Source organism: Parasteatoda tepidariorum, chromosome 1 (assembly GCF_982258835.1).
Source record: "Parasteatoda tepidariorum strain Cologne lab strain chromosome 1, Ptep-v5.0, whole genome shotgun sequence".
Taxonomy (NCBI): domain Eukaryota; kingdom Metazoa; phylum Arthropoda; class Arachnida; order Araneae; family Theridiidae; genus Parasteatoda; species Parasteatoda tepidariorum.
The window spans coordinates 80,982,273-81,003,422 of NC_141755.1; the positions used below are offsets into that span (position 1 = coordinate 80,982,273).

General features: G+C 27.9%; 2 protein-coding genes across 2 annotated transcripts; one reads left to right on the forward strand and one right to left on the reverse strand.

Moving 5' to 3' along the window:
• Positions 1-141: 141 nt before the first annotated feature.
• On the forward strand, positions 142-7,433 carry PCNA (Proliferating cell nuclear antigen). Its single transcript, XM_043051613.3, has 6 exons — positions 142-640; positions 1,639-1,736; positions 2,844-2,911; positions 2,992-3,136; positions 5,507-5,680; positions 7,187-7,433. The coding sequence occupies exons 1-6, from the start codon at positions 420-422 to the stop codon at positions 7,261-7,263; spliced, it is 783 nt and encodes a 260-aa protein (XP_042907547.1). The 5' UTR covers positions 142-419; the 3' UTR covers positions 7,264-7,433.
• Positions 7,434-7,636: 203 nt separating this feature from the next.
• LOC107441204 (dynein axonemal assembly factor 4) lies at positions 7,637-21,145 on the reverse strand. Its single transcript, XM_087167571.1, has 10 exons — positions 20,944-21,145; positions 19,466-19,616; positions 18,094-18,227; positions 16,409-16,527; positions 11,292-11,418; positions 11,038-11,138; positions 8,743-8,823; positions 8,598-8,670; positions 8,219-8,324; positions 7,637-7,768 (listed from the first exon to the last, which is right to left on the reverse strand). The coding sequence occupies exons 1-10, from the start codon at positions 21,070-21,072 to the stop codon at positions 7,671-7,673; spliced, it is 1,119 nt and encodes a 372-aa protein (XP_087023697.1). The 5' UTR covers positions 21,073-21,145; the 3' UTR covers positions 7,637-7,670.
• Between the last annotated feature and the right edge of the window lie 5 nt (positions 21,146-21,150).

The following is a 21,150-nucleotide window of genomic DNA, read 5'->3' on the forward strand; positions in this document are numbered from 1 at the left end:
ATTTTAAAACTTTTATCTCCAGCTTTTTAATTGATTCTTGCCTAATAAAGGTTTAGACATAAAAGTATTTTTTTTAGTTTGTTTAATTAGGTTAATTAATATGAATATACATAAGTCAACAAATATATCAAATTTCATGAGCAAAATAATATGTTGAGGGTGAAAAAAACTTTTTCTGATGAGCTAGGAAGTTAATAAAGCTTTTATAATTCATAAATCAAGCTAAATTAAAGCAGCTCAAATTTAAGTAGTAATTGAGAAACTTAGCTGTAACTGGAAAAGCTGACTGGCGGGAAACTATTTACTTTCCACCGCGGTTTTCGTAGTGCTAGATTGAAATTAGACGTGAAGTGTCAGAGGTTTAATTTAATATTAATTTATCTTTTTAATTAATTGATTCAATTTATTTCTCATTAAAAATGTTTGAAGCAAGATTAGTCCAAGGAGCTTTGTTAAAAAAGGTGTTAGAAGCTATTAAAGATTTGATTAACGAAGCAACATGGGATTGCTCAGCTACGGGTATTAGCTTGCAGGCTATGGACAATTCTCATGTAAGTTTAGTGTCTTTGATTCTGAGAAGTGATGGATTTGATAAATTCCGATGTGACAGAAATCTCTCCATGGGCATGAATCTTGGAAGGTTTGTAAATGTATTTAGATTCATATTCACTTTCGCCTTTAATATTTGCTTCAATTTTATGTAACTTCATGACCATTTCTGAAACATATTTTTTCTTCTTTCCTTTCCCTCTAAAAATTAAATTTTTTAAAACTCATTCAGATAAAAAACTATTTACTATCTTAAATGCTAATTTCATCTTCCAAATTGTAGTTTGTTATAGTATAGCAGGTGTGTAGCGTTTGTATAAAGTGTTTAGCAGATATATAAGTCTATGTAATTAAAACTAATGCTTTAAGTAAATGAAATACGAACAGTAAAAACTTTACAACTTTAATATAACATTTTAACAAGTAAATAACATTCGTGAAAATATTGGAACACAACTATAGACAAAGATCTCTGACGTTATCTCGAGTAGAACACAAAAGCTAAACTCGATCTCTTTGTATTCGCCACAAGTGCTTAAAAATATTTTTTGAGTGCTTAAAAGGTGCTTATTTTTTGTTAAATAATTTGGCTACCCTTCCTGGACAAGCTGTTAAAAAAAAAAAAAAACAACTAAGCCAAAATTTTTTAATGTTACTTTTTAAATTAAATAAAATGCATGCTTATATTATTGTGCCTAAATGAAGAGAAACGTTGAAATGCCTTAAAATCAAGCAGTGATGTTATTCTTCCATTTACCCTTTTTCATTACTTCTGAAAATATTAGTCATAAAGCAACTCTACTCTTACTATTTAAATATGTTATGATTTTTAAATGTCTACCTTCCTTAATGGTCCTCATAGAAAGTCTTCATACTAAATCTGTTAGCATTTTGAAATATACTAATTTATTTTAATAAATTTTCTAGACTTCCAGAAGCTTAATATAAAAAAATGCTTGAGCATTTAAGTGTTACGGTTTGAATATTGAAATTTGAACTTAATATGTTAATAAAAGTATACTCTTAGAAATTTCAATTAACCAGCAATCATATGGGACTTCGTTTTGATTATTTTATGTTGTTTTTTAGTATGGGAAAGATTTTGAGATGTGCAGCAAATGATGATGTAATTACCATCAAAGCTCAAGATGATGCTGATACTGTTACTTTTGTGTTTGAGGCTCCCAGTAAGTATTTTATTACCTAAAATATTTTTATAAAATTTGTTAATATTTCAGATGTGCTTTTGCTCTGTGAGTAAGTGGAATCTTCTCTTCTAGTTTCCATCAAAAGACATAACAATTGTAATAGTGCAATAGATTGAGATGTTAAACTAGGGAACCATCCACAGATTTTGCAAAAGTGATCTGTGTATCTTATCTGAACCAATTTGTTATTTCAGAATTTTTAGGACTTATACATAGTATTATAAAGAAAGAAAAACATTTTATTATGAAATATTTTAAAGAAAAAGTGCAGTACTGAGTGATTATTTTTAAATAATGAAACATTAAATCTAGTATGGTAGTCATCATATGCATCCTAAACAGAAAATTACACAGAATACTATTGGTGCTAATGAAGTTTAAAATTTTATTTAGATTATTCTATATAGCAATTTATGCATCCTTTTAACTGTCATGTTCAAAATAATCTGGGGTACAGCGCTGGTGTTCCAAACTGTCTCGCCTGACTGGGCAATTTTATTTTAGTGCATCGTATTGTTAGACCCGAATAATTATCGGGAAAAGTTTATATTGACTTCATCTCTTCGTCAGACCTGAATCTATCTCTGGAAGGGTTAATTTCGATGCAATTTACAGCAATAGGTGGCAGCATTTTACTGAAGGTTTAAAAGGATAGATGTTTATGTTCTATGTGTGCGGAATTTTTTTGTTGCAAAATGGTGTCCAATTCTTTGTAATGTCATGTAGAGGATTTATTTTTTTTTTGATAAGGTTGAATTAAAAAAAAAAAAAAAAACAATTGTGAATTTTTAGAGTGGCAGCTGTCTGAAGCAAATATGCAGTGGCTAAAAAACTTTAACATTTCTACTATGGATGTAATTCAAAATATTAATTTTAACTAAGTATATTTTATTCTGTACAAAGCATTTGATTTTTGCCATTAAAAAGATTAACAATTTATGTACTCGAATCATCAACATAACTTGACAGTTAAAATGTTAATGAAGAAGAAATTTGATTTTAAGTGTATTGGGCTCAAATACTGTTTGAATATTTATTAATCAACAACAAAAAAAAGTACAACAGTAAGATTTCTTTTCTTTGCAGATCAGGAAAAAGTGTCAGATTATGAAATGAAATTGATGAATTTAGATACTGAGCATTTGGGTATTCCAGTAAGTTTTTTTTATATATATACCTTGTATTCCTCTGTTATATATTTTTTCATTTATTTAATATTAAGTTTGTGTTTTAGGAAACAGATTACAGTGTAATCATTAAAATGCCATCCACAGAATTTCAAAGAATTTGTAGAGATCTAAGCCAAATTGGTGATTCTATTTCAATAGTATGCACAAAGGATGGTGTGCGCTTTTCAACTAGTGGTGATCTTGGAACTGGTAAGATTAAATTACTTTTAATAGACTGAGCAGTATAAATAGAAGTACTTCCGTTAACTTGATTTAAAATAATTTGTACATTAAAATATTTAGATGTCTTGAAAACCTGAAAAAGAGAAAGTTAATATAAATTTCACCTGTCAGTTAGCTATAAATTTCACCTATCTGAAATAACTTTCCTGGTGTCCTACTTTCCAAAACTGATTTTTCCTAAATTCACTTGTTTCTTGTGTTATTCCGCTTGATTCTGTGATTATTCAAATTAAGTTGAGTATGTCATTTAAAACAAATATTTTCAAAACTAAACTCCAGTTATATCGGTTTTACATGCATTGTGAACAGAACAATTTTTCTCCTGTATTAATAGAAGAAGGAAATTAATCCTGAGTTTCAGATTGTATGGCTTATTTTCCTTAATGCAAGTAACCTTTAATCAGTACTAAATCGAAGCCTTGATTATTCAAATTTAACTCTAAATTCTTTACTGTTTATTTATTTTAAGAATCTAAAAGGAGTTAAGGTTCATTTTTATTTCTTTTTTTCTACCAGAAAGAGCTGTTTCATTCATAATTGTTTTTGGTAATTACTGACTGAATTGCTTTTCTGTACTTTACTTTTAATTAGTTTTTAGAATTGTCTTTTTTATCTATAGTATTGCAGATGAACAGCTGTTTCTGCTGCTAAAAAAATGTTCATGAAACATTGAATACCCCTTCTCTGGTGTATTTTTTTCCCTTCAAATTTCCAACCAAAATAAAAAAAAAAAAAAGCATTTTATATTTATGTGTGTGTGTCCACTTTTTTTTTTTTATTATGTATGTCCTATCCTGAATTCGAAAATGCTAAATATTTTTCTCGTCTGGAAGTTCTTTGCGATAGTTTTCTGTGATAAATTTATTAACTCTATTGCTTTAAGGTGTTTAAGTTAAATATTTCTTAAAGAAATTTTCCAACTTTACCTTTGAAGCGGCTTTACGATCACTGTCCTTGGACTTACAGCAGTAACACTAATGTAGGCAAAATTATAGAAAAGACAAAATAATTTTAATTGAAGGTGTGAAATCTCTACAAATATTGTGAAGAAAGCTGGACTAGTTGCGCCATCTCTTAGCAAAATTACGAGATTTAAAGAGGCGTGTAAGTAGTAATAAATTCAATTTCAACTATGCAATTTTCCTCTTCGGCTCATAGTCTGCGGCTCAAAATCGGTGAACATGTGAGGCGCTGCACCGACAAAGAAAGGAAGACAAATCTTATTTTTCCTTTCATTGATTTTACATAAGTTCTCTCAGAGTTTAACAAATGAAATAGTTTCAAATCTGCTGCAGCTAACTATTTAGTATTGTTTTTCCATTAGAAATAATTAAAATTATTGGTAACTAAAACTTATTAAAAATATAAATCTAATATTTGATTATATTTATTTTGAGGTGTACATTCATTTCATATTTGTTAATGTGAAACTGCCATAATATTTCTTGCTTTTTTTTTTTTTTTTTGTTGCATATATAGAGTAATACATATAACGTCATTGCCGAGTGGAAGGATGAAAACGGGTCTTAGGCAGCAAGGAGGGTACAAAATTTATTAATTATTAGACAGAGAACAGCTATAAGAGTGGTCACGAAAATTTGTGCTCCCAGATATAAGTTAGGGAAAATCTTGCAAAGTAAATCCGTAAAATGCTTTGCTTTAAGGAAAGAGGGAAATCTTAGTAATTGTAATTGGTTTATTAAATAGGTCACGAAATTCCCATAAAGAGCAAAGGGGAAAATGTCTTGCTTGTAATTGATCCTTACTTGAGCCAAAAATAGATTGAAGGACAGGATGTGGATTTAAAAATGTGAGACAACATTTCGATTAGAATAATAAAAGAAAAGGATTTACAGAAAAGAAATAACATAAAAGGATTAATTGAAGTTTTTTATGTTACATCCCCCCTCCTCAAAAATTTTTAATTACAATCCAAAAGAATTTAATAATTTTTTTTTTCAGTTTTCTGTGATACTTGTTTTATCCTATCATTAGCAAAATATTTTAAACATGCTAATTATTTTCGAATTAGTGCATTTTCCAAAAGTGTTTCTTATTGTTTTTTCATAAAGGTTACTTAATTTTAAAGGGCGGTTTATGTAAAAATTTTGATTTTAATTCTTTGTTGAATTATTGCTAAATCCCAAGCTATGGGTCGTAAATGCCTGAATATAAAAATAATAAAATTTCGATTAGTGATGCAAAATCACTATTTAACTCCAAAGTCTAGCGGAATCACTGTCAATGGTTATTAGTCTGTAGTAGTACTGTCTTAAGGTGATTTAAGCCTTACCTTTAAGCTTTCATTTGATATAATTTATTGAAAATATTTTTTAGGTAATGTCAAGTTATCTCAAACGGCCAACATTGATAAAGAAGAAGAGGCTGTAATTATTGATATGCAGGAAGCTGTTTCTCTAAACTTTGCTCTGCGTTATTTAAATTCATTCACCAAAGCCACTCCTCTGTCTGCCCAAGTACAGCTCTCACTTTCACCTGATGTTCCATTAGGTAAATCTTATCTCCTGCTAAACAATGAATTTTTATTTTGTTTAAATGTATCATGTATTAATTTTGTTGCTCAATTATACTTAGAATTTGTATTTTACTTAGTTCAGCAATATAATACTTAATTGTACTTAAAACTTGTAATGACTGTTGCCATTTCAAAGAATTTGAAAATGTATTCTGGTATATATGTCGATATGTGCGTATCTAATTTATGCGATTTACCTTAAAGATGTACTTCAATTAGCTATATCCTTTGATAAAAAGATAATTATCTTACTGTTATAGATCAATCCTTTATATTCTAGATTATTTTGATTATCATTATAAAAGTAACAGCTTAAAACTAAAGTTCCTTTATTATATTATAAAATATTAACATGATATTGCTTTATGCAAGATTTTTATGATTACAGTAAAACTCCAATTATCCGAATCAATTGGGACCGGACCCCATTCGGATAATCAAAAATTCGGATAATTGGATTTTTTTTTTTTAAAAAAATGCTTATTTTAAATAATTACTGTATGTATAGTGGAAATGAGGGGAAAAAATTTTTTTAAGGATTTCAGCAATTCTTAAGGATTTCAACAATTCTTCTGTGGGATGAGTTGGTGCATTATCAACAATCAAAAGCACAGCACTTCCAACAGATTTTTGGCGTTTTTTCACTTCAGGAATGAAAATTTCATCGTACTACTCTGTAAACAGTGCTGCAGTCATCCAAGCTTTGTATTGGTTTTTATAAAATAGAGGAAGTTTTTTGACATTTTTAAATGCTCTTGGGCGTTTTGACTTCCCTATTAACAGAAGGGGTATTTTATGGCTCCCAGTTGAGTTCGGTCAGTTAAGCACTGTAACACGGTCTTTACTAGCTTTATGCCCTGGAGCACTAGGAGGCTTTGGCACTGCACTCTCTTTTAGAGGCTAAAGTGGTTTTGGGTAAAGCTTTCCATATTAGACCAGTCTCATCGGCGTTGTATAAGAAGTCGGAATCGTAAGAGGCTGCTATAACTTTAAATTTTTCAATAAACTCGTCAGAAGCTTTGCAGTCTGCAGATAACTTTTCACCACTGAAATCTAGTTCACAAATACCGTGCCTAGACTTAAAATTCCTTAGCCAGCCGTTGCCTGCTTTGAAAGATAAATAACCCAGCTTTTCAGCAAAGATCTTAGCTTTTCCACAAATCTTTGTCCTATCCTGTAAACTTTCTCTGCATAAATCTTTCCTTGGCTTTACTAAAATTTTATTTTATTCATATAAAAAAAGGGAAAAAAAAGAAAAACTTATCTTTTTACTATATTTTCATATTTCCATAGGAATTCTGAAAGCGATTCGGATAGTTGGAGTTCTACTGTACTTATAAGTTATCACTTTACAATTAAGCAGTCAGTTAAATAAATATATTTACTTAAGTAATAAATTTTGTAAAAACAGGAAAGCGGGTTAGTTGATGTATTCCTTTAAAATGATTACTATAAATTGACTGTTACTTTTTTATTTTTAGTTGTGGAATATAAGATAGAAGATTTTGGATACATAAGGTACTACCTGGCCCCAAAAATTGAAGATGCAGATGATTAAATATAAGCTTTTAAAGCAATTGCTTGTTCATATTCCATTCTTTTCCACCACATCTAGAATGCCATTGTGTATATTTTAAGAACAAAGTTACGAATTTTATTGGCATGTATTAATAGCTGTTTTAAATGTTTTTTTTTTTTTTAAATAAATAAATATTTCAATTTTGTTTATTGTAGTTATTGTTCATTTTGACCCAAATTTCACTAAGTCTTAATAATGTAAGCTGAAGAAAGATATTAGTCAATACATTTATTGGATGAATAATCTTATATACATAGAGAATGATATATTATAACTATGAGAAAAAAGATGTGCTGGTAACATGCTGATCTTATATTTTCTTAGCAACAGTTTATTTTCCTTCATGAAGATGGTGGTAAAAGTTACTTATTGGGGTATATTTTAATTCATTGAGTGCCAATGTAATCCTGAAGCATCTTACATTTTCTTATTAAATCTTCATCATTTGGTTTTATTTTCAGAGCTGCAGTTAGTTCTATCAATCCTGTGAAGAAAAGATATTAATATAGTAATTTTATTTAACCTCTGTTCAGAATACTTCAGCTTACTATACCATGCAAATTTGTATGGGTTTTTTTTTTCTGTCTTATTCTAATAGGGGGAGAAAATACTAGTTTAGCAAAGTCTTTATGAACAAATGACAGTTATTATTATATTTTAATGCTAGATAATAATAATAAAGAAGACAAGAAATAATAATTTTGGTGTATTTGAATAAAATGTATTTAAATTACTACATGAAACTTGCGAATCAAGTGGCATTTCATAACTAGGTGTGCTATATTTTATTTTCGTTACTCAGTTATGTGCCTATTTGTGTCAGAAAGAGGGCACATTTTTTGGTGATAGAATATTTTTGCAGCGGTCAAACCTAAGATTTGTTCCTCTCACACATATAAGGGTGAGAGCAAGTTTAGTAAGTCTTGACAGTTACCTTCCACGGGTAGTTCTAGCATTTGAAATGCATTTCCTCGTATTTTGTGGACTTCAGCTCGAGCATCAGCATTGGATTTTGTGAGAGGTTGCAGCAGCTCTATAGCCTAGGAAAAGAATACATTAATGAATTGAAAATTTGTGCTAAGTAGGCTATTTTAACTATAATTTTATTTTTTTTACTCAATAAAAAGAAAAGGTTAATAATTTGTTTTTAATTAAACATATACTAATATTTTTATCAAAGAAATTGAGTAGTGGATAACTTTCTTATAGGGCTCGCTTTTCATTAGCATAGGAATCTATTACAGGAGCACAAAATAGAAACAATTATGAGAAACAGGAGAAAACTTGATTTCCTTTTTTAAATAATGCTATACCTTTGTAGAATCTTCAATGGCTTTATGTAAATTATGCAACTGTAAATGACAAGCTGCCCTTCCAGAATACAAACTAAAATGTATGAAAATGGAAATTAATTATTTAAAATGGAATCTTAAAATAATTTAAAATGAGAAGACTCACCTGTACAGATTCGGACACATTCGAATAGCGAGACTAAATGCGTTCACTGCAGATTTGAAATCTTCGTTTCTCATCATGTATCTAAAATTCATAATTACAAATTTGAATAGAAACGTTGATATTGGATCCTTATAAAGCATGTAACATGATTTAAATATTTTGATTTACAAAGATATAAAAAAATGTTGAGATGTTACTTAGTCTCATTTTAATTCTAATCGAGTTTGAATTTATTTCAACTGAACAAGATGAATGAAGTATTAATTAATACCTAATTACATATAAATTAGTTTTAGACTGAAAAAATGAACTTAGTAACTATTTCATAAATATAATTGCTGCAAATGTGCTTGGCTTAAATTGAAAAGAGGAGATCCGTTATTGTAATATCATTTATAAACGAAAATGTCTTATTTAAGTATTTGATATTAGTTTATTTAAATTTATTGTAATTTCCAGCTAGTCTTTTCAAAATGACTATAAAAAGAATATTTAAAGTGTAGGCAGGGAAACTTTCTATGGTCAGCATTATCCGAGTTTGAGCCTAATTGCTGTTGGTTTCTCCCATTTTTAATTACAGGAAGGAAAAAAGGTTCACTCTAAAAGTCGTTTGTCATTTAACTTGTTTGATTCATGGATAGGTTGGCTTTTCTAAGTTGGGCATAAAGCCTGTGGCGCGACACTTAGTTGAATGATTTGCTAAGAATTATTTTTCAATTGAAATCTTTACCGTTCGGTGGTTAATGAGAAGAGAGCATAGCTCCCAATTTAATTTTAGTAGGACTTTTTTCCAATGCCAATCTGGGTTGAAATTTTGTCAATTTAGGTGTATTAGGGCATATAGAATTGTTGGCCACTCTTTCAGGGGCACCATATTAGGTAGGCCAACATTGCTCCCATGGTAAAGACAAATACAGGAATGAAAGAACATCCCGGCCTTGTCCAGGATTCGATCCCAGAACCTTTCTACTGCAAGGCCAGTTTAGATTCTTCTCCACACAGTCCAACCACCTTGTTGCCGGTCTCCGTCTCTTTCTTGTACCCTCAATCATTGAAAATGTTAGTTTTTTAGCTGGATCAGAATCTTCACAACGACAAACATATCCCAGCCATCTGATCTTGTATGACTTATTAACTTTCAAAATATTGGTTGTCTATATTTATTATACACTACACTTCATGATTATATGAACTTCTCCGAGTATTATTTTCTTTCACTACTCCGAAAGATTTTTCTTTCAAAAGCGAGTAATCTATTTTCTTCTGCTTTATTAAGTGCCCAAGTCTCGCTGCCATACAAAATAGTTGGCCTAATAAGTGTTTTATATAAACTTACTTTAGTACTCATGGAGATGAATTTCGATTTTAATTGGTTCTTCAGTCCAAAGTAACATCTATTAGCCATCAAAAATCGGTTTCCAATTTCTACTCATTTTTATTGGTAGTAAGTGTGCCCGGGTACTTAAACTGGGTGACTCCACTAAAGATATGATTTCCAATCTTGTACTCTGGAACTAGCCACCTTAAATTTAGTTTTCTCTTCCCTTATTATTAAGCCCAGAACTTCGGCAGCATCCTCAAACGTCTCTACAACATCCCGTTTCGTTCGGCCATGGCCAAATATATCAATGTCATCGGTATAAGCCAATAAAATTGTATAGATCTTTGCAGAATGGTGTTCCTAGTGTTGATTCCTGAATTTCTCATAACTTTTTCAAGGGTAATGATAAATAAGATAGAGAATCTTTGTCAGTATAGAAATTAAAAGAATTACCTATAACAATATTTCTAGCAAACAGCAATGTATGCCCAAAAATGCTCAATATTTCACCTGGTCCCGGGGAGAAGAAATTAAATTTTTAAAAAAAATTGAAATAATGCTACATGTTTACCTAATATGTCCAATACCCAACAAAATAATATGCGTGATAAAGATTAGCGTTTCGATAAGGAAACCTTGTTTACTACTATAAAATAAAATTATTTGTGATAAATAAATAGCTAAATTTTCAAGTTTTTCCTCCCGAAAATTTAAGGCAATAAGCGAATAACAATGATAAAAAAAATTCTATTTTAAAAAAATTAAATTTCAGGGTAAATTTAATCCATCCTGCTTTAACACCTAAGAAAGCAAACATCAATAATATTTTATTTCATTCCATAACGAAATGTCATAAAAAATAAAGAATTTTTAAAAAAATGTTCAAGTCACTCTATTTCCTAAGTTTGAAGTTGCATATTTCATATCTATGTACTATAAAGAAAGAAATAAACGAGATATTTTTCATTACTAACTCAGCTTTAGATTTCAACCAATCAGGATTCCTTTCTTCCAGGGAAAGATCTTTCAAATCCAATTTTAAACTTGTTTTAGCTGCTAATTGTTTATCGAGCCACTAAAATAGATTAATAATTATGTATTTTTATTTATTTTATCATAGTATCATTAAATATTAATCAATATTATATTTTGTGTCCATCTTCGAAGCATAATTCAACAGAAATTCAGTCTATATTTATGAATTTATTTAATTAAGAGGAAAAAATACCTCTTTTTCTTCAGCTTCTTGCGATTCTCTGGCAGCGGTTGGAAATGCTCTCGGAGTGAAAGTTATCTTAATGCAACCATTTTTTCTGGTTTCTGGAATTTTCTTCGAATTTTCAAGAATCTGTTTCCTAACATTTAAATTAATATATATATATATATATATATATATATATATATATATATATATATATATATATATATATATATATATATATATATATATATATATATATATATATATATATATATATATATATATATATATATATATATATATATATATATATATATATATATATATATATATATATATATATATATATATATATATATATATATATATATATATATATATATATATATATATATATATATATATATATATATATATATATATATATATATATATATATATATATATATATATATATATATATATATATATATATATATATATATATTATATATATATATATATATATATATATATATAATATATATATATATATATATATATATATAATATATATATATATATATATATATATATATATATATATATATATATATATATATATATATATATATATATATATATATATATATATATATATATATATAAATCTAGTCATTTGAAATGGAAATAACACATTTTGTTAAAATCTTTTTTGAAACTAAATACAAGGTAGGTAATTTTATTTAGAAAATGTGATAAGCCACATATTTGAGTCGCTCAGAAGTCAATGCGGTTAAGTCCAAAACACAACAATTGAGAAAATTAATGTTTTTTGATACATTAGTTTTTAAAATTCCTGGTTTATTAATTTAATTAGAAAAGTGTATAAACTCTTTTTTCGAAGTGCAAAAAAACAAGATATGTATAGGATGTGTAAATAAAAACGTAAGTATTTATTGAAATAATGATAGCATCACAAAAATTTTAGGACTTATACCTTTTGGCAGCTGAAAAAGATAAGAAATTTATGTCTTCTAGCATAAACGAACTTCGATTTTTCTCAATCATCACTAGATACAGTGACTAATAGAAAATAAACTGTTGGATTATTTCAAAAATTGTTTTTTACTTCAAAACTAAAGTGGCACTTTTCTTTGTTTTAGGAAATCAAAAAAAAATTGAAAAAAAAAAAAAAAACCATATTTTACAAAAATACTACTAAAAATACCATACCCCTTTTTTTTGGTGAAAAAATACTACCGTAGTATTAAAAATACTACGTCTGGCAACCCTGGCTACTATGAATTTCTTGTTTTTCAGTGTTACCAACAAATATCGAAAGAAGAAGAATAATTTAATTTTTATTTCAAAAATTATGTAAAAAAATATTGATAAAAGGTGGACTTATTCACAATGGCTTCTGAAATTATTATATAATATATTCAGAAGCTATTAAAAAAATTGCTGTCTAACATAGAAAAAAGTAACCAACGAGTAAATCCTTTAATAACTAAGAAGATTATTATTTATTTCATCAAAATTTCCAAAAATCAGAAAATATCAAAAAATGGACTTAACCGCATTGGCTTCTGAGCTGCTCATTTTTGCTTTTCGTGAAATAACTAGAATTGAAAAAGTGATTGGAAAAATATTCCAGTTTTAAGTATACAGAAAAATAAAAATAAATAAAAGTCATCATGTTATATAAACTTCTGTAGAAAATTTAATTCTGAAGGCATCTTCTTAATTTTTTTTCCAAATAATTAGTTTCTACCAGATCTATTATATAGTTATATAACAGAATATACATACATACATACATACATATATATATATATATATATATATATATATATATATATATATATATATATATATATATATATATATATATATATATATATATATATATATATATATATTATGTATTTTAATAATAAATGTGTAGTAATGTTTTGTACATTTTAATAACATCCATCATTGTTCTATCCAATGGTAAAAAGAAGCTTAGTTGAAAGAAGAAGCTGAACAATTAAATGCTTAATGAATTCATACTATTCTTTGCACTAATTTATGTATTGAGTTGTTCATGTTCCATAAAATATCAGACATAAATAACAGAACCGAACCAGGTGTATTTGTTTAATACGCTCTGAAATTGTCATAAATGTTAGTTCCTCATTTGCATAATTCCATGACTCAAACTATGACTTAGTGGTTTAACATGACAATTTATTTTTGCAGCGATATTCTGTTGGCGAGAAAAATTTATCTCTTCGTTGATGACGCTCTTTGGGTAACGGATCAGTCAATAATTATTACTTTTTTTCCTCTTAATGTTAGAAAATCTCCACCGCTGTTTTGAGTGTTAAACTTTACGTTATATTTTGTTTTGCTGTTCATAAGACTTAGAAGCTTGAAATTACGAAGATTTGTAGAAAATTGTTCAGGGAGTGCGATGGAATAATAAATAAAGAACTTAACATTTGATTATTAGTTCCAGAATTATTAATTAATACTACATACGTCAATTATTACATACGAAAAAACCTACAGGAATGAAACAACAGAGTTGAAATTCGCTGTGCTGAAAGAGCCATTTTACGTTTAATATTAATTCCTTACTAAAAAAGAAGAAAACAAAGATAAAAGAATTTTAGCTTGATATACAAGTAACACTTTGTGTATTGTCCTATAAGTTTTTTCTTTTCATCTCATTCCCTTTAAAAAATTTCAAATATGGATAAATAAAGTTTTTTTCTTTTTCTTCCGGTTTCAAAATTCTGTATATTCCATCCCATTCAGTAGTAGCTAACCTATGACCCGCGGGTCAGACACTGACTCACAAAGGCTTTTTTAATGACCCAGGGTTTGATTTTTGTAAACTTATTTTTCATCTTATAATTAAATATATTAAAAACGGACAATTGAATATATTAAAAAAATTAAAATCTAAATATCTATGTCGAATATAAATATACTTTATGGGCTGTAACATGAGAGGTCACCACTATGAAAAAAATTAATAAAAGAGTTTTTATTTTAATTTTTTTTAAAATTTTTAATAAAAATTTAACGAGGATTGCGTTAAACTAATAAATACGGAATATGAGCTTAGTATTAAGAAATAATTTACGAATAGACAACGATAGATTTCTGTATAAATATGCTTTACTTTTATCATCATTAGTATACGTACTAATGCGGGGGGGGGGGTGAAGCAGACCATCCTGAATAACTTTTGATCTAATGTTCTAGGACTAATGATCTTAATGTTCTAGGACTCAATCTTAATGGTTTGAGGGGGTGACCTCAAATAGATTAATTGATAAGTGCAGACGATATTTTAAGTTATGAAATCATGCACAAAAACTCACTTTCTCTGAGTAAACATTCCTTCTTTCAGATGGATTTGCATCCCCGAAACATAAAGAGTTGCCGCAATCTGAGAAATATCGCCCACATAGTTTGATCAGGAGAGCGGTCCAAAGTTTGAACCCCTTAATGTTAATTTTACTTTTTGCGCATTCCGCCATATCCAGAGAATTTTTTTGGTAAATTTAAAAATTTTTAACACAATTATAAAATTTGTTAATCCGAAGATAATTTCATGAGAAAAAAGACGTTTTTATAAATATTTATTGTTTTTTTATTATTTATTCAATAATAGTTAAACAATTTTTGAATTTTAATATTTTACTGTTTTAATATTTTACATTTTTGAATTTATGTAGTTTTACACTGTAAAACGCAAAATTGGATCAATAATTCCCGAGGAATCGAATTTTAAAAATACGGCTGTTTTAAATTTCGATTTCTCATTTCTGATTCGAAATTTCGATTCCCTCAAACCATTAAGATTTAGTTCTACAACGCGAAGATCCGATCATTAGATCAAAAGTTATTCTGAGTGGTCCGCTTAATTTATTATATTTAGCGCACTGTATATCAGCAACCTCCCAGAGATTTTCTCTATTCTGCAAATACTAATACTATATATATACTGACAAAATTTCATATTTTCAATTTTTTTTTTAGGAACACGAATGAAATTATTACACGTTTATTTGACTTTTTTTTAAATAGCTATGAAAAAATCTAATCCTTTCATTGCCATTGTCAATCACTCGTCTTAAGTGCTGTTATTTCCTAATACATTCAATCCAGTTTCGTCCAGAATACAAATTATCTAGCGATACAAATTAGCTTATAATAATAGACTTTTGTATCATCCATCAAGGAAATTCGCGAACAGAGTACTTTTGAAACTGTCGACATGTTATGAATATGCAGTTGTTAGTTGTTAGCTTAATTCGATCTGAGAGCAAAATTCCAAAACAGAAAATATTCAATACCTTATTGTATTAAGATGAACTGCTATTCTCTTGCTATTGAATTTCTTGATCTTAATCTAATATATGCGTGGCCCCCGCGATTGCAAAAGGTTTAAGACCCCTAGATTAAACTTACATATACTATACATTATACTTAAATATACTTTCAAAATTCATTTGTTATATTATACTACACCAATCATACTTAATTTCTAAACTGCCATTATAAATTTCTTTAGCACCACATCATTGATTATTCAGATAGTTTATAAATAAGGTTAAATTGTTTAGGTATAATATTGAGTAGGAAATCTAATTTATCAATCAAATTTATCAAACCCTGAATAAAATATCAAATAAAAAATTTTGCCAACGCTTAAAATATAAAAATAAAATCTTCCGGAGAAAATAGGAAAAGTTGGCATTTATATTTATAACTAATAGCTTAATAAACCAAGAAATTTTTTTAGAATCGCTTTTGATGTTCCTTTATTATTATATATAAGAATAATTGTAGGCGCTAATTATGATTCGGTCAAAATAGGAACTACATTCAGCACAAAATTATAAATTACATAAATGCGGGCTAGTATTTATAATAAAACAATAAAGTAAATTTTAAGCAGTTATCAAAAATGTTCGCCTCTGCAGCTCTTTGTTTTCAAAAAAAAGGAAATCGCTTTTATTTCTCGACAAAAATAATATTTTGTAAGTCTTTTTTTTTCTCTCTATTTTAATCTCCTTTAAAACAAAGTATTAATTTTTTATTTTGTAGCAGAAATGATAAGATTGAAAATAAATCATTATCGTTATAATAAATGACAATACCTTTTTTCAGCTATTTTGTTCGCTTTTGATTGCTCTTCTTTTAGTTTCAAGGCCGCAAAATATTTTTCCTTTTCTTCTTTTTTCATCTGATCAATTCTTTTGCGTTCGTTATCTTCTATCTGATAGATTTGGCGGGAAAAAAGATGCATCGGTACTTACAATATAAAATAATACATAATAATTAATAAAAGGAAATTATTTTTGTTTTCAATTAAAAGCATAACGTCAGTTTTAAATTTGAAGTTGTATAAAAGTGATTGAATTCAGACAGTATCTGCGTTAAAATTTCTCAACTGTTAAACATTCGAATTATAGTCAAGCATTCAAATTATTTGAACAGTCGGAGTTAAATTTGTGAGTCATTAATTTAATTTTTTTTTAATTGTAAGTAATTTTAATTTTGTGATGAGAAATTCGTGATCATAGTCATTCCCTAACTAATTTCTCATGTGGTTTGTCTTGTTGTCACAGGAATTCCTCTCTCTAGAAACTAGACTTCCAATGATTTCGTTTAGTTATATGCGTGCATCGATTGTTTAAAAGGATATATTTTAAAATTTATAATCTAAAAGATTTAAGCATCGAATATATTTTAACTTGGAAATACCTTAAAAAAAATTAGTTTTCAGTTCATAAATATGTGTCTTCTCGCATAAGATTACATGCGTAACGTAAATAACAATATTGGTTTCAAACAAAAAGAAAAAAACACTGATGTTATGCATTCACTTTTTCATCGCTGTAATGATAATACTCAATTGATAGGAATATTATTCAATAAGTCACATGCATATCATGAAGGCTATGAAGTAGAAATCTCTTGCTTCGTTCTTTTTTACCCCTTTATCGGCAAAGTATTTTTTCCTATTATGAGTTAGTAGGCGTATGATTACAACCCAAAAAATATTTCAAAATTTGGAAAAAAAAATTAGGGGGGGAGGGGAGGCTCATGAGTTTTTATTTTTTAATCTTTCTATTCAACTTTATTAGTTACTGTACGTAATAATATTTTCCCGAATAATAAAAAAATACTGATACTACCATACAAACATTTAACATTAAGGTTTAACTCTACTTAACTTTACGAAGGATAATTTCGTATCTGTTCACATAATATCGATAATATAAATTTATTTTTACTTTAATTGAATTATGTCTCAATTAATTTGTTTTGGATCAAGTATTAATTTATTTCAGCAATTTTAATCATCATATAGTTAAAAAAAATAATCAATGTATGGAATATTTTAATAAAAATAAAAACTATTATGGTTCCCACTTCACTATTCGTGTGAACAGAATAACTTGATAAGTCAAGCGTTGGTGTTTTTTATTTTTATTTTATGACCGTCGTTGAACAGCCGACCCAATTTCATGGGTTTACGACTACTTACGTTCAACTCCGTAGCCTTGTAATTTTGAACCAATCCAGAAGACAAGGAAACTCCTGGATCAGTACCCCCAGAGGTATTGATTTGTTGTGGGAACATGGAGGACTTTGAGACTCGACAGATTTAACGTGCATCAGTCACCATTTACTACGCAGGGAAAGGGTTGGTGTTTATTTCAATTTAACTTGCATAGCAACTTTAAAAGTTTGTATTCGATTTATGAGAATGTCATATTATGGAATAAATTAGTAATATTCGCTCAATATGATTTTTTTTAGATGTTCTGGTTCTTACCAACATCTGTTTTCGGATGCTTTCACTTTGAAGTTTTTGTTGCTTTTTACATTTGGTCTCGGAAGCAATTTCTAAGTATTTTTGGTGCTCTTGAAAAGCTTCGTCTCTTTTTAATTTTCGATATTCTTCATTTCCTGAAATTTTTTTAAAATTTTTTTATCAAAATGTTAAAAAAATCATCTTTATGATTTGTAAAACAAATAGAAAACAATATAGTATATTAAAACAAAAGGAAAATAATACTTTTCGGTGAAATTATCAGATTCGCATTCAGTCAAAGGAGAAATCACCATTTCAGATCATTTTCAGTCATTTTGAAATTGTAGTCGTTCAGAAACACTTTCTTTCTATTGATTCAATTTTTAAGAAGATAAAAAATAAAAAAATAAAAGATGAATACTCTAAATTAGATCTATTTTAATTTATGCCCGTAAAAACTTGCTCCATGTCTCAATCTAGGGGGAATATGATTGGCATCTTCGAAAGAAAGATTTTAAGAGCTATTTTTTTGTCACATTAAAAATTTTTTTTCACGTGACTAAGAAGATTAAATTTGGATATCTATCACTCATACATTGAATCTGACTTCGTTAATCTCATCAAATGACAATGAATAAAATGGACAGATCACGTTGGTAGAATAGACGAAGACCGCTCCACAAAAAAAGCCTTCACTGCCCGACAAGTTGGCACACCGAGAAAAGGCAGACCAAATCTAAGATGAATTGACGGCTTTGAAAAAAACCTTTCGGTCTTTAGAGATCATGAACTGGAAAATACTATCTGGAAGAAGGCCAAGGCTCACCCTGGTCTATTGAGCCATTCAGGTAGGAGGGAATACTCTTAACTATAAATGTTGTCAGCATAAAAAGCTGGTAAAGATTAAAAAGAACTAAAGTAAAATTAATTTATTTAAATACACCTTGTTTAGTTGACATAAGAAACACTTTTCTCTCTGTTGCAGTGAAAAAAGCGACAACAATAAGTTATCCCCATTGGGAATAGGTATATAAGTATTGTGGATGATGCATATAAGTGTCGCAGTATAGGTCTTTTTGTTCTAGAATGGAAAATGTAAAAAACTGTATCTATCCCGAACCCCCCTTTAAAAATACTGCATGTAATAAAGTTCCGTTGAAGCCTTAGATATTGCCATGTGATAATATATATATATATATATATATATATATATATATATATATATATATATATATATATATATATATATATATATATATATATATAAGAATCTTAAGTTTTAATTTTTCCAAAGAATCATCCACGCTGATTTTTTTTATAAATACCATAATTTCGCCGATAGAATAATTTCTTAAGCAAGTTTGTAGTGAAGAAATGCAAAGAGTCCTCATACCGGCTTCATCATCTATCAGTTTCATCCACAATCCTGAAAATTTCTTTTTCAGTTCAAATGATATTGTTTCATTCATTATCCGGGCAAAGCTATCTTCTGTGTCTATGAAAGAAGCTAAGAAACATTCCCACAGGTATGGTGGCGAGCTTATCTGAGGAATAAAATCCCATCATTCTGTATATGTATATCAAAATGTCTTATAGTATTTATTTAATTTTAAAAACAGGTCACCGTTGATTCACCGTACAAAAGCAATTTTATTTAGAATTCGTTATAACTAAACTGCCAGCTTAAATAAAAAAGAAAAAAACTATTTAAGTTAATAAGATTATTGATTTTGTTAAAAAGAATTAAAGTTCCAAAATTTTAATCATTACATGTAATCAAATGATAATCTTATAATTCAAATTGATAATGATAATCTGATATTGTTTCAAAGCGATTAGATTGAGTGGTTTGCTGAAAATAAATATGACAGTTGCATTGATTACTTTTATAACGATGAATATAAAGTGATGTCTTTCTTCGAGAGATTTAAAATGTTTGCTTTCAAATGAATTGCTCATAAAGAAAGAATTTTACCTTTTCGTTTTTTAAAATATAGTAAAATCATTTTCCTAATGTGACGGAAACTAAAAAGCAATACGACATAAAAAGAGAGCATTCTTAAAAAGTTTTGCCTTTTCTTTTTGAATACATAGCATGAACATTTAAACTTGAATAATAATCTTTGTAATTTATGTTACAAACTAAAATGCATAAAAATAAATTTTAAATAAATTTAAAATATCTTCTTTATTTTTTTTTTATTATAAGTATTATTTTACAAACTATCAGTCAGCCAACGTTAAATTTTTTTATTGTATTTATTTATTTATTTTTACAGAACACTGCTGGCAAAATCAAATGAGTAACGATTTCCCGTAACTTTTTCTATACGCTAAGTACTAAAATGAATCTACAAATTTTAAATAAAAATTTTAACTCCCAACAATTATAAATATTATTTTATAAATTATTACTCTGCCAATGACCGTAAAAAGTTTTCACAATATTTTCTTAAAAATTATTTATTAACAGTTTTCGACGTTTCTCATTAGTTAGCTAACATATTTCAATTCTGGTGGTTAATGCAAACCATAGAAAACTAAATTTAACTTCCTTGGAAGGGGAGATGTGAAGGGGATTATTAGTTATGCTATTCATAGCTACCTAATAATTATAAAAATTGGCACTTTTTATATTCGCACGCTCGCTGTTAAAAGTCAAATACCGCACGCATAAGTTATATAACTTAAGTTATATTAAGTTATATTCAAACATAGACTAATATTATTTAAACCAACAATAATTATTCCTTCAATTATAGTGTTTTAACAATTAGTTACTGTAAACTTTTTTTTAGTTTTGATAAGTTAAGAACTTTAAAGAAAAGTTAAAGTAGATAACTGCAATAGGATTTAGTGATTATTTCTTACTTTTAAATATCTACTCGATATAAAAACAGCAGGACTTATATCGATGCGAGATTGTACTGGAACAGTTATACTGATTTTATGTTCATTTTCATGCCATTTTATGTACTTTTGCTGAATTATAATAGGCATTTTTGAAGAACATTAAAACCAAATCAACAATACTATTTAAAGAAGCGAAAGTAGCAAAAAGTTTATTAGGTTGTCATG

Coding starts and splice junctions, on each gene's coding strand:
- LOC107441204 (XM_087167571.1), bottom strand. CDS start 21,072: ATGCCTATTATAATTCAGCAAAAGTACATAAAATGGCATGAAAATGAA. Junction 16,528..18,093: donor GCATCCGAAAACAGATGTTG/GTAAGAACCAGA, acceptor CAAATCTATCAG/ATAGAAGATAACGAACGCAA. Junction 7,769..8,218: donor GCTAGAACTACCCGTGGAAG/GTAACTGTCAAG, acceptor TTTTCTTCACAG/GATTGATAGAACTAACTGCA.
- PCNA (XM_043051613.3), top strand. CDS start 420: ATGTTTGAAGCAAGATTAGTCCAAGGAGCTTTGTTAAAAAAGGTGTTA. Junction 641..1,638: donor ATGGGCATGAATCTTGGAAG/GTTTGTAAATGT, acceptor GTTGTTTTTTAG/TATGGGAAAGATTTTGAGAT. Junction 5,681..7,186: donor TTCACCTGATGTTCCATTAG/GTAAATCTTATC, acceptor TTTTATTTTTAG/TTGTGGAATATAAGATAGAA.